The sequence below is a fragment of the Eurosta solidaginis genome, chromosome 4 (genome assembly GCF_040869045.1).
Source record: "Eurosta solidaginis isolate ZX-2024a chromosome 4, ASM4086904v1, whole genome shotgun sequence".
NCBI classification, from domain to species: Eukaryota; Metazoa; Arthropoda; class Insecta; order Diptera; family Tephritidae; genus Eurosta; species Eurosta solidaginis.
Window position 1 is genome coordinate 164517837 of NC_090322.1, and position 14775 is coordinate 164532611.

The 14775-nt window shown below is 39.2% G+C and overlaps 1 protein-coding gene across 1 annotated transcript; it reads right to left on the bottom strand.

Annotated features, from left to right (window-relative positions):
* Window positions 1-3534: 3534 nt before the first annotated feature.
* Window positions 3535-5240, bottom strand: LOC137248302 (la-related protein 7-like). Its single transcript, XM_067779174.1, has 2 exons — window positions 4912-5240; window positions 3535-4852 (listed from the first exon to the last, which is right to left on the bottom strand). Exons 1-2 carry the CDS (start codon window positions 5099-5101, stop codon window positions 3690-3692), a joined length of 1353 nt encoding a protein of 450 aa, XP_067635275.1. The 5' UTR covers window positions 5102-5240; the 3' UTR covers window positions 3535-3689.
* Between the last annotated feature and the right edge of the window lie 9535 nt (window positions 5241-14775).

The window sequence follows — 14775 nt, forward strand, 5'->3', positions numbered from 1 at the left end:
TTCTTGGAACAATTGCGGTTGCGTGCGCACCAAAATGTAGATCCTGATCAAACGTCACACCCAAGATTTTGGGGTGTAGGACAGTCGGTAGCGTAGTGCCATCGACGTGGATGTTCAATATGGTCGACATTTGGGGCGTCCATGTTGTAAATAAGGTCGCGGAAGATTTAGTCGGTGACAATGCCAGGTTTCGCGAGGCGAAAAAACTGGAGAGATCAGGGAGATAGCCGTTTATTTTATTGCATAGCTCATCGATCTTTGGGCCTGGGCCTGTGGCCATTATTGTGCAGTCATCGGCGTAGGAAACGATTGTGACTCCTTCCGGTGGAGAAGGTAGCTTAGATATGTAGAAATTAAACAAAAGCGGGGATAGGACACCACCCTGTGGCACCCCTTGTTTAATTCTCCTTTGTTTTGATGTTTCGTTTTTGAATTGCACCGATGCCTGCCGACCACCCAGATAATTTGCGGTCCACCTTTTAAGACATGTGGGAAGGGTAGACCCTTCCAGGTCTTGCAGTAACGAGCCATGGTTGACCGTATCAAAAGCTTTTGATAGGTCTAACGCTACGAGTACTGTTATATGGTGGGGATATTGATTCAAACCGGAATTTATCTGGGTGCTAATGACATTTAGCGCGGAGGTAGTGCTATGGAGTTTTCTGAAGCCATGCTGATGAGGGGCTAGCTGCAATTGTGCTTGGAAATAAGGGAGCAAAATGGCTTCAAGCGTCTTTGCCACTGGCGATAGGAGAGATATCGGACGATATGACTCACCTACGTTAGCTGGTTTCCCAGGCTTTAGTAGCGGGACCACCTTGGCCATTTTCCATTTCTCGGGTATGGCAAAGGTGGAGAGAGACAGGTTGAAGACATGCGCTAAATATTTGAAACCCTCTTTCCCTAGGTTTTTAAGCATCGGCATGGCTATGCCGTCTGGGCCCACTGCTTTGGATGGTTTAGCGCGACCAATGGCGTCCTCAACCTCTCTAGCGGTGATGGTAATTGGTGACGCACTGAGTTTGTGTTTATGTGCGTGTCTATTGGCTCTCCGTCTATTTTTGTCGACCGTAGGATGCATTATATATTGTCGGCAGAAAGCGCTCGCGCATTTTTTCGAATCCGACAGCACCTTATCGCCAAAGGCGATGGAAACTTTGTCTTTGTGCTTAGTCGGATTCGATAGGGACTTTACGGTGGACCAAAGTTTACCTACACCGGTAGAGAGGTTACAACCTCTTAGGTGCTCTTCCCATTTCGCCCGCTTGTGTTCGTCCACAAGCAATCTGATGCGTTGGTTTATATCCCTTATTTGGGGGTCGCCTGGATCAAGCTGTCTTATAAGGTCGCGTTCCCTCGCTAAGCTCGCGGCCTCCGCCGGGAAGTGGGGCCGGATTTCGGGAATTCTCCCGGCGGGAATGAAATGTGCCGAGGCGGATTCAATGACCTTACGGAAGGCACGCTTCCCTTGGCGGGCATCAGTCGGGATAGGGAGGGCAGCAAAGCTGCTGTCTGTTGCAGATTTATATTCTTCCCACTTTCCTTTTTTGAAGTTTATGAAAGTGCGTTTTTCGGTGACAATGAAGTCGGCGGTACGCTCGAACGAAATAAGTATGGGCAGGTGGTCGGATGCCAATGTTACCATCGGCTGCCAGTTGACGCAGTTTACGAGTTCTGCGCTCACGATTGAGATATCTGGCGAGCTATGACAACTTCCTACCATACGTGTGGGGGCGTCCCCGTTTATTGTGCAGAACGTCGTTTCGTCTATTTGATCCGCCAACATCTCACCCCTACTGTCCGCCCGCAAGTTTGAATGCCATAGGTCGTGATGGGCATTGAAATCGCCTAAGATAATGCGATTGTTGCCAGTGAGTAAGGCCTCGATATTAGGGCGGTATCCACTGGGGCAACAGGTGGCAGGAGGGATGTAGATGTTGATGATTTCTAGATTTGCATCGCCTGACCGGACAGATAGGCCTTGACGTTCTAAGACATTGTCACTGCGGTCGATGCCAGGATCAAATATATGATATTGCACAGAGTGGTGTATAATAAACGCGAGGCCGCCTCCATTTCCGCTCTCGCGGTCTTTCCTGTGGACATTATAACCAGAGCAGGTCTGCAATGCAGATCTTGCTGTGAGTTTAGTCTCTTGAATCGCAGCAATGCGGATGTTGTTCCGCTTCATGAAATCGACTATCTCCGTAATCTTCCCAGTTAGTCCATTACAGTTGAACTGCAGAATTCTGAAGTGCATTAGGGGTGACGCCGCCACTCTAGGGGTAAGTGAGGGGTGACTACGCCTAGGTTGTGGAAGGCCAGGACGCAATTGCTGTTGTGGCCTTGGGACTGGGCGCCCTTGAGCAAGCATTAGGGGTACCCGGATGATTTGGGTTTGCGACCTGGCAACATGGCGCGATGAAACCCGTCGAGGGGTTGCCGTCGCGGAGATCAGAACATCTAGGAAAGTGGCACCACCCAAGGCAGGAGCTGCATTGAGCGGATGTCGCAAACCTATATATTCTGTGCTGGCAGACGGTGCAAACGGAGGCAGGGACTAAGAGTCTGTTTTCCTGACCTGCACGATTGCTGCCAGAAAAGAGGGGGGGAGAAGAAGACGGGGGCAGGGGCTGATGCTCAGCATTGTTACCAGCTCTACTCCGAAGGTAGTAGTTAAGAGTGGTATCAGCTGTTTGAGTTGTTGGCGCCGTGGGGCTTGCTGAGCAGCGAAGCTGCTGGAAGGTAGTGGGGATACGCTTAGGCGTAGACTACGGGACGCCCTTGGGCGTGAGCAGCAAGGAGCCACAAAAGATTTATAAAAGTTATGTGGACGTCGGGTTTTGGGATCAAGCCCAGAACAACCTGTCCGATGCAACCATCCCTTGCACGAGACACACTGAACAGAGTATGACCGTCCTAAAAAGATTCTTTTCTGGCAAATGCAGCAAAACCATTTCTCAGGACCGGGGTCATGAGGCGGACCCGGATTGGGTTCGATACCTTCCCAGAGTAAGAGAATATGTAGCAGTCCTACTGCAAGGAGCTGCTGGGAGGATGACAATTTGTGGGAGGGACGAAACAAATTAAATGGGGTCACACTGAAATGGCAGTCCTTGGTCGGGAAAAATCCCGAGTCGCTCCGGTACATAGAACCGACTGCCTTGGGAAGCGCTGACCTGGCTTTCTTCACTTAAAGCATTTCCTTACTCCGTAATTTTTCTGTTGCGATCACTTTAGTGCTTCCAATATTGCGTCTGCCATTTCTATTGTTTTCGGGAGAATTTCAAAACATGGTGCAAACTTCTGATCTCATACACATTGCCAGACGCGCTCGGTGAACCCCGTTCTACCGTACTCTTGCAGGCCAAACTTCGTTCTCTATACCGAAACAGGTTAATCTCATAATTTCCCAGAATTACCGGGGAATACTTAAAGTTCCTTAACCTACTTTACTTGTTCATGGCTGTTCTAATTGGAATCGAAATGGAAAATCAGACCAATTTTTCATGTCTAAATCGGGAAAATAGCTGATAGAAGTTAATTTGCCTTTATTATAGATCAAAAATATTAGCCTTTGGAATAATAACTGTTTTGTATTATATTCTTCAACTTCAAACTTGGTTTCAAAAAATGATAGTTAGGTGTTCATATTAAATTTATGAAGCATTGCATTTATTATTATCTTTTCATCTATATAAGTGTTGCGGTTTAGGTGGTTTAGTTTGCTGTTTACGGACTTTTTGTTTTACGCTCCTCTTCTTTCTGTTGCAGTGTATCGTGCTATACAATTGGTTTCGTGTTGCTACTTCGAGTTCATTAGATTTCGTTTCTGCTTCAATCTTCTTCCAATAATTTTCCTCTGCTTCACCACTCAACAACCCACAATTATATTCTGCACAGCTACCATGACGCACAAAGTCCGCTGCTTCTTCAGCTGTATCAAAACTCAAATACGCATGCCAAGCTCCTTCTTCGACATCAAAATATTTTACTGTCTCATATTGACGCATTTCTGCTTCGAATTCCTTAGCATTAGCAGAAGCCTTCAAGAATACTACTTCGACTATTAAACCTTTTGTGTAAGAAGGATTTTCTTTTATTTCCAGTTCTTGCTTTCCATGGTGTAAGTTAAAATATTTGTTTCGCAAACGCTTATAATCTTGTTTAGGTAGGATTTTTAGCTCATGAAAAAACGCGTTTGCACTCAAGTTACTATCATTTCGTATCTTCTTTGCATCATTTGGAGTAGTATCACAAGTTTTAGTGGCCATGGATTCATTGCCATTATCTGATGTTTTGGCCTTTTTCATCTCAGGACCACCGTGCACAGCATCTTCAATACTACTTTTGTGCCTTTTAACCACTTTCTGCTCGGCGTCAGAATCCTCCCTTTCTTCAGTGCCTATTTCTCCGTTTTGTTCTATAATAAGAGTTCTAACACTCTGCAATTCTCCTGGATCCGTTCCTTGCATTTTCAATATACCATTAAATTTATTAAAGGCTAAGATTGCCTTATGAAAACTGTCCATATGTTTGAATTCAATAAATCCAAATCCTTTGATTTTTCTTGATTGCGCATATGTGGGCAAGGACACATTAACTACTTCTCCGAACCGCTCAAACACCTGTCGTACCCAATCGTGATCAGCTGTAGGAGGCAATGCCTCTACATATAGCGTTTTACGGTCGACATTGCGCTCGGCGGGTATAAAAGTTCTGCGTTTAACTTTTAAACCTGTCTCATCCAGTTGAAGAAGTTGCGATTGCGAAACACCTTGTGCTATCGCCTTCACGGAGTTGGTAAGCGCTTTTATTTTGTTGAATTTAAGAAATTTCTCCAATGGTACATCTGTATCGCAATAGTAAAATGAACGGCAAATTCGAATAACTTTTAAAATTAATTCTTACATGGATCCCTATCGATTAGTTTCCTCAAAAACTGATCTCGTGCAAGATTCGCATCACCAAAATAGAATTCCATTTGTTCACGAATGGCATTGTATTTGTATTGTTTACTTTTGATATGGTCTTCTTTGCCATCTTTCTCATCTCGTGCGTTACTAATTGCAGATGGTCGTTCCTCTGCTGCAGATCCCATTAATCAATTAAAATTTCTAATTCAGGGATTTATTATTGGATGCCTTCAAAACGGTTTACAAGATATCCAAGATTTTGCTTTCAGTTTCCTACCTCGCACAGCAGAAATCAGCTGATTGGTACTTTTTAAATTGATTTGACACTTCAATTTCCTTCGAACGATAACAGAAGGCTAAGATGTATCGAGAATTCTTGAGATTCGCAAACAATGGCCGCTTTCAGCGATCACAATTGTTTGCAATGAACGTGTTTCCCTCAGTTGAGAGATAGAATATGTCCTATGAACGTCGAGTTAAGCCAACTAAAATAAAATAAAAAAAAGATTTTATGAAAAATGACTTTTTTAAATTATTTTCCAAACTTCACTTAACATTAAGGTCCGGTTGTGTAGTGCAAGTTTGAACTCCAATTAAAGTTGACTAGAGATTAACTCTACCACTTCGGCCGCATAAGCTGAGATGAGCAGCAAAATTTTATGTTATGAATTAACAAGATGTGGGGATGTAGCAAAAAAAATGTATTCTCAGTTATTTGAAGTAATATCTAAACAGTTGAGGGGATCAAACATAACCAAAGGTGGATCCAGAAAGTTATCACCAATGTGATATCTTCTGCATAGACGTCAAAATTCCAAAGTCACCTGATTTGTAATTGACTATCGCTGTCTCATTCTGTATCTCTCTATCACGCACCTGATTTGTAATTGACTATCGCTGTCTCATTCTGTATCTCTTTCTATCACGCACTGAAGATAGGCGCCGCCATATTGAACATCCTGTCAAAACGCTAAAAAGTAGCCATATTGAACATCCTGTCAGGCAGTTGACAGATATCACACTTAGTCATCATTCACAATGGCTATCACTAAGCGTTCTTTGAAAGGTTCCAATATTTTGGGCTTTGTGAATAATGATTTTGAGCGCCGAAAACTATCGTCTCAAAAATCTCGGTATTGAATGTCAAAAGTATCGATATGGCTCACGGTTGCCACTTTCGTCCATTTGGACCATAAATGGTCCTTCCAACCCCATTTGGTCCACTGGTCCCTTTATTTTCAATGTTGGTCGTTTTTCGGCAGTAGCCACGATTTTGGTACTTTCTTTTTCACTGAAACAAAAATTCAAAATACTGCTTATAAAATTTGCCACAAATTCATTAACCCACTTATAATTTTAAATTTACTTCAATGGAATTTTACCACGAAAATTGCTCTGTCAATAAAATGTAGCAGAACAATGACATTTCACCTGGGAGATAATTTAGGTGAGGCATTAAAATGAGGAGTGTTGAATTTTTGGGCAAACACATTGTCATTAATTTTTGATGAAACAACAGACTTAACAGAAAACAAGTAAGGACGGCTGTGCCGAAGACTTCATACCTTTCATGAATGAGGCTGAGCAATAATCTTATCCCGTTCGTAATCTCCAAATAATCGGATGTATAAGATGAGAAATATATGGATGTACATACCTAACGATTTTTAAGATAAATATAAAATAAAAAATGGCAAAAAACTTCCTTATCTGAACGATCGGTTGTATGGGATATCTAATTCTAATATATAGTTTGGATGTTTGTATGTCCAGACGTTTGTCTTTGTGCCTCAATCACGCAAGAACGGCTGCATGGATTTGGATGAAATTTGGCACACACATAGCCAATAGTCTAGAAAGAACTACTAGCTATATATTTTTCAAAAGGGGGAGGTCTCCGCCCCTTAGGAACAGTAATAATTTAATTAATGTTTTTTTCTTCTTTGTGACTGAATCACGCCAGAACGGCTACACGGATTTTGATGAAATTTTGGAAACAGACAATAGTCTACTAGCGAAATTTTTTTCGAACAAGGAAAAAATTACGAAAAATTACTTTTTAATAACTTTTACACATTATGACTTTACCTTTACTGACCTTCACCAATATTACAACTCAATAGGTCAAATAAGTTGAGGGCTTACAAAATGAGCAGTGACACTCTCCGTCCCCCTCCCCCTTCTCACCACCTCTGGTGTAAAATCTATAAATTGTTATAACTCAATATAAATTTTCTCTAAAATCAATAGTTTTTGGTATCTGGCACATACAGATCGATATCTAAACAATTTTGGAAAAACGATCAGTGGTCCTCTCCTTCTCATCCCGCCATCCGCCCTCCTTCAATTGTTTTTATTAGCAAGCTTTTATTAGCTTTACCTGTATGTTTCTATGTAACTCTTCATTCCCTCCAACGCGCCTGCTGCCTTATTAACATGGTTAGGGTCATATCGAAACCCTTCCGGGATCATTTCTGGATGGTTTTCGGGATCCGTCCGGGATCCCGCCGGGGTCATTTCGGGACTTTTTCGGGACCATTTCGGGACTATTTCGGGATCATTTTGGGACCCTTCCGGGATCATTTCTGTATAGTTTTCGGGATCCGTCCGGGATCCCGTCGGGTTATTTTGGGAGATTTTCGGGACTATTCCGGGATAATTACGGGACCAATTCGCGATCATTTGGGGACCCTTCCGGCATCATTTCTGGATGGGTTTCGGGATCCGTCCGGCATCCCGTCGGGGTATTTTCGGGATCATTTGCGTACCTTTGAGAGATAAATTCTTGATGGTTTCCGGGATCACTACGAGACCTTTCGGGGTCATTTTGCGTCCCTTCCGTAATCATTTCTGGATGGTTTTCGGGATCCGTCCGGGATCCCGTCGGGGTCATTTCGGGACTTTTTCTCGACTAATACGGGATCATTTGGGGACCCTTTCGGCATCATTTCTGGATAGGTCTCGGGTTCCGTCCGGGATCCCGTCAGGGTCATTTCGGGACTATTAGGGGATCATTTGAGGACCTTTCCGGCATCATTTCTGAATAGTTTTCGTGATCCGTCCGAGATCACGACGGGGTCATTTCGGGATCATTTGGGGTACCTAGCGGCATCATTTCTGGATGGTTCTCGTGATCTGTCAGGGATCCCGTCGGAGTCATTGCGGGACTTTTTCGGGATCATGTGGGGCCCTTTTGACATCATTTCTGGATGGTTTACGGGATCCATCCGGGATCCCGTCAGGGTCATTTCGGAACTAATTCGGGATCATTTGGGGTACCTTCCGGCATAATTTCTAGATGGTTTTCGGGATCCGTCCGGAATCCCGTCGGGGTTATTTCGGGACTTTTTCTCGAAAAACACGGGATCATTTGGGGACCCTTTCGGCATCATTTCTGGATGGTTTTCGGGATCCGTCCGGGATCCCGTCAGGGTTATTTCGGGACTATTAGGTGATCATTTGAGGACCTTTCCGGCATCATTTCTGGATGGTTATCGGTATCCGTTCGGGATCCCGTCGGGGTCATTTCGGGACTTTTTCGGGATCATTTGGTTCCCTTCCGGCACCGTTTCTGGATGGTTTTCGGGATTCGTCCGGGATCCCGTTGGAGACATTTCAGGACTTTTTCGGGATCATTTGGGGAACCCTCCGGCATCATTTCTAGATGGTTATTTCGAAACTTTTTCGCTACTAATACGGGATCTTTTGGGGACCCTTTCGCCATCATTTCTGGATAGTTTTCGGGATCCGTCCGGGATCCCATCAGGGTCATTTCGGAACTTTTTCGGGATCATTTGGGGTGCCTTCCGCCATCATTTGTGGATGGTTTTCGAGATTCCGTCGGGTTCATTTCGGAACTTTTTCAGGATCATTTGGGGTCCCTTCTGACATCATTTCTGGATGATTTTCGGGATCCGTACGGGATCCCATCAGGGTCATTTCAGGACTCTTTCGGGATTATTTGGGTCCATTCCGGCATCATTTCTGCATGGTTTTCGGGATCCGTAAGGGATACCGTCAGGGTCATTTCGTGACTATTTCGGGATCATTTCGTGTACCTTACGGCATCATTTATAGATGGTTCCCGGGATCCGTCCGGAATCCCGTTGGGGTCATTCGGGACTTTTTCTCAGCTGATACGGAATCATTTGGGGACCCTTTCGGCATCATTTCTGGATGGTTTTCGGGATCCGTCCGGAATCCCGTCGGGTCATTTCAGAACTTTTTCGGAATCATTTTGTCATGTCGGGGCTATTACGGGCTCATTTGAGGACCTTTCTGGCATCATTTCTGGATAGTTTTCGGGATTCGTCCGAGATCGCGATGGGGCCATTTCGGGATCATTTGGGGTACCTAGCGGCATCATTTCTGGATGGTTTTCGGTATCCGTCCGGGATCCCGTCGGGGTTATTTCGGGACTTTTTCGGGATCAAACGGGGTCCCTTTTGGCATCATTTCTGGATGGTTTTCGGGATCCGTCCGGGATCCCGTCGGGGCATTTCGGAACTAATTCGGGATCATTTGGGGTACCTTCCGGCACATTTCTAGATGGTTTTCCGTCGGTGTCATTTCGGGACTATTTCGGGATCATTTGGTGTACCTTCCGGCATCATTTCTAGATGGTTTCCGGGATCCGTCCGGAATCCCGTTGGGGTCATTTCGGGACTTTTTCTCAGCTGATACGGGATCATTTGGGACCCATTTGGGACGGAATCATTGGGGATCCGATTGAGATCCCGTCAGGGACATTTCGGGACTTCTTCGGGACTATTTCGGGATCATTTCTGGATGGTTTTCGGGATCCGTCCTGGTCATTTCGGGACTTTTTCGGGGCTAATACGGGATTATTTGGGGACCGTTCTGGCATCACTTCTGGATGGATTTTGGGATCTGTACGGGAACCCATCAGGGTAATTTGGGGACTTTTTCGGGACTATTTCGGGATCATTTGAGGACCCTTTAGGGGTCATTCCATGACTTTTTCTGTATTATCTCTGGATAAGTCTAGAATCGTGTCGTTGGCATTTCGAGTTTTTGGGACTATTCCGGGAACTTTTGGAGACCCTTCCGAGGCATTTCTGTACGGTTTTCGTTATCCGTCCGCGATAGCGTCTGGGTCACTACGTGGCCTTTTCTGTATAATTTCTGGATCATTTGGGGATCCTATCAGGTTATCAGCTCATTTAGTTCTTTTTTTACTCATTTACAAAAATAAAATGCATTAGACAGAAACAATTTTTAACTTGATAAGCAGGCTAACGTGAATAGCCCATATATTTCATTTTCTTCTTGCGGACGGGGCCGCGGGTATAGGCTAGTATATTATATATAGCTCCGATCGAAATGATTTTTACAGGAAGTCTTCTATGATATATTAGAATATATATCATCAAGTTTCACGTTTTTATATTGGAAACTAAGGGAGAAATGGCCAAAAATCTTTCTATCTGAACGATCAGTTGTATGGGATAGGTATATACCATATACATATAGCTCCGATCAAAGTGATTTTTTCAGGAAATCTTCTATGATATTTAGAATAAATATCACAAAGTTTAACGTTTTTATATTGGAAATTAAGGGAGAAATGGCTAAAAATCTTTCTATCTGAACGATCGGTTGTATGGGACATATATTATGTATATCTCCGATCGAAATGATTTTTTCATGAAATCTTCTATGATGGTTAGGTTGCAAGGGCTGAGCTGGACATTATGGTAACAGCTCACTAAGGCTTTGGTAGTTAACCAAATATATAAATATTTATTTTTTTTAAATATTATGTTATTTATTTTTGAGTTTAAATATTTTCCAACTAATTAGGATTTTCTTTTTTTGAAGTTATTAAAAAATTTTAAAATAACACGAAAACTCAATAAAAATTATTTTAAAAATTAAAGTAAAGAGTACAAAGTAGTTAACACTATATTTACTCCCCTCCAAGAAAATTTGAAACAAACAAATTATTAATTAATATTAAATGTAACCTTTTTTTGTTTTTTATTGTTTAATGTATTTGTATTTAAATTAGTGTTAATAAGTATGTTTGCTGGTTTAAGTAAATCAATTGAAATATTTTTAATAGTAGTTTTGTATTGAATTGTAAATGTTTTATGTTTCTTAGAGATAACTTTAAAAGGTCCTTCATAAGGTGATTATAAATTAGATTTACGAAGAACTTTAACAAAAACATACTCACAATTTTCTAATTGTTTAGGAACGAAAAAATTTTCTTTGTTATGATGAAAAACTTTAGAACGAACAAGCGAAAAATATTCTCTTATTTTATGAAGAGCGTCATTAGAAAAATCATGTTCTTTATTACTATTTGAAATGATTAATTCACCAGGTATTCTAAGTGTTTGGCCATAAACAAGTTCAGCAGATGAACATTTTAAATCTTCTTTAATAGAAGTTCGTAAACCAAGTAGAATGAATGGTAAAATGTCAGACCAATGAACCGAGTCGTTTGATGCTATAATTGCTGCTTTTAAAGTTCGATGAAATTTCTCTATCATGCCATTTGCTTGGGGATGGTAAGGAGATGTATGAATTTTATGAGAACCTAAAAGTTTAGTTAATTCCGTAAAAAATTTTGAAGAGAATTGTGAACCTTGATCTACTGTAATATTTAATGGTATACCAAATAGTGGTATATAATTTTGAATAAAAGTTTCTACTATAGTATTTGTTGAACTATCTTTAAGCGGATAAGCTTCAAGCCAACGTCAATAATTGTTAAAATATAACAATTTTCATTTGAAACTGGAAGAGGTCCAACAATATCTATATGAATATGTTCAAAACGCCCTTATGGTATTTGAATTTTTTGGATAGGAGATTTAGTATGTCTTGAAATTTTGGATTTTTGACAATTGATGCAAGATGAAGTCCAATCGTTAATTTCTTTACGCATGTTAGGCCAATAATATTTATTTTGAATTAATTTTCTAGTTGTTCTTATACTTGGATGAGATAATGAGTGAATTTTGTCAAATATAATTCTTCTCATAGAATGTGGAACATAAGGTCGAAAAGGTTGTAGAGAAACATCACACCATATGTTTAAATTAATAACTGGAATATGAATTTCTTTTAAATTATTTTTAGAATTTGGATCAGAAATGGTTTTTTGTAAAAATGTATCAGTTTGCTGTTCTTTATATAAAGTTTCTAAATTTTTGTCTTGAGTTGAAATTGCATTTATTTCTGGAATACGGGAAAGTGTGTCGGCAACTATGTTGTCTTTTCCACGTATATATTGAATATCATTTGTAAATTGAGCAATATATTCAAGATGACGTAGTTGACGAGGAGATCTATCTACTTTAGAATTTAGAACATGAATTAAAGGTTTATGATCAGTATAAATTGTAAAAGTTCTACCTTCAAGAAAATGTTTAAAATGTTTAATTGAATTATAAATTGCCAAAAGTTCACGATCAAATGTTGAATATTTAGTTTCTGTTGTAGTTAATTTTCTTGAAAAATAAGCTAAGGGTTCTAGTATATTATTGCTAGTTTGTTGAAGAACTGCTCCAATAGCAACATTTGATGCATCTACTGCTAATGATAAAGTACCATTTTTGTCGAAATGTGCAAGTAAAGTATTTTTAGCAAAAAGTTTTTTAACATTTTCGAAAGCTGTTGTGGTTTCATTTGTCCAATTTAATTGTTTGAGTTTGTTTTTAATTGCATGTGTTAACATTTCATGGAGAGAACTAAGTTCTGTTGCTAACATTTTAATATATCTGCGATAGTAATTTATCATACCTAAACATTTTTGTAATTTATTTATAGAAATTGGTTTTTCAAAATTTGTTATGATTTAAATTCTATCTAAAGATGGTTTAATACCTTCGCCTGAAATTTCGTAACTTAAAAAATTTAATTTATTTACAACGAGAGTACATTTTGAAGGTTTGATATTTAAATTATATTCTTCAAGTCTTTTGAAAACTGATTTTAAATGATTTATATGTTGATCTTCATTATCACTGGCAATAAGAATGTCATCAATGTATGTAAATACAAAATCGAAATCAGAAAATACTTCATTAATAACTGTTTCGTAAACCGAAAGGCATTCTTACGAATTCAAACATTCCAAAAGGGGTAGTTATTGCAGTTTTATGAATGTCTTCTTCTGTCGTTGGAATTTGGTGGTAAGCACGTACAAGATCAATTTTAGAAAAAAATTGTTTGTTTTTTAAATCAATTGTTAAATCGTGAATATGTGGTAAAGGATACCGATCTGGTGTAGTAATAAAATTAAGTCTTCGATAGTCTCCGCAATCTCCAATCATTTGGTTCTTTTTTAGGAACGAGATGAAGTGGAGATGCAATAGGAGAATTTGAGGGTCTGCATATACCCGTTTTAACTAAAAATTCAAATTCAGCTTTAGCAATTTTAAGTTTGATTGGATCAAGACGTCTGGGTTTCGAAAATGGTAAAATACCTTTTTTTTCTATCCTGTGAACCGTATGGTGTTTAACCTTTTTAGTATAATCTGGTTCACAGGTAATAGATGGAAGTTCATTAAGTAATTTTGAAAACTTATTTTCGACAATAGGAATTTTGAGTGAGAAAATATCAGAAAATCCAGAAGATCCAGCAACTTTAATTTTTGTAGTAGAATCCATTATTTCTTTATTTTTAATATTGACAATAATTCCAAATTTTTCTAAAAAGTTTGCTCCTAAAATTGGTGTATCAATGTTCGCAATAATGAATGGAAACTCAAAATCTCTTCTTAAACCTAAACCAATTTTAAGTAGTTTTGTACCGAAAGTTTCAATTGAAGAACCATTTGCTGCAGTCAAGTAAGATCCGAATTTCTTTTATAAATTTTAAATTTAGAAAAAGGAATAACTGATACAACTGCGCCGGTATCGATAAGAAAATTAAGTTTATTGAATTTATCAAATATGAATAGGCGACGAGTAGGTTTAATAATAGTTCCATTATCCACCACCGTCATAATGGATCGTTTCAGTTTAAATTTTGTTCGTAATTTAAATTATGATTTTGAATAAAATTGCAAGGGGGTATACATTTAAGAGCGTTATTCTTAAACTTTTTCTGATACCAACAAATAGTTGTTTGTGAATTAAAATTACGATTGTTTGAAAAATTTCTTGATCTTGAAAAATTTCGAGATTTAGATCTATTTCTATCTTTAGATATTGAACGGATTTGTAATTGATTAATATCATTAGAAATTTTATTTAAATTCTGATAAATAGCCGTAGTTAATTTAGTTAAATTTTTAACGCATTGTTCTAAAATATTATTATTTATACTTGAGACTACAGGAGATTTGGAAAAATTAGGTTTATTGATTAAATCAAAAAGTTTGTCAGCTAAAATAATAATTTCATCTCTGTTTTGATTATTATTTGAAGTCAAATGAATTTGTATTTCTTGTGGTAATTTACGAATCCACAATTTAAAGTATAATTCTTGGCTAACTATGGAGTCAGAACCTATAAGTGATTTCATAAATCTGAATAATTCAGATGGTGAACGATCACCAAGCTCAGTTTTTGAAAATAATTGTTCTAATCGTTTTTCTTCGCTAAGAGAAAATCTTTCACATAGAATTTTTTTGACTGTATCATATTTATTAAAAAGAGGAGGAGGGTTAATAACATCTAAAATTTTAGATATAGTATCTAGTTGAAGAGTAATTAGAACATTTTGAAATTTTAAATTATCATCATTGATATTGTTAATGTCAATTTGTCCTTCAACAAGTAAAAACCAGGCATCGGGAGATTCTTGCCAAAATTGTGGTAATTTAATAGATTTAGTAGAAGAAATATTTGTAAAGTTATCTTGTGTTGAAGTATCTTGTGT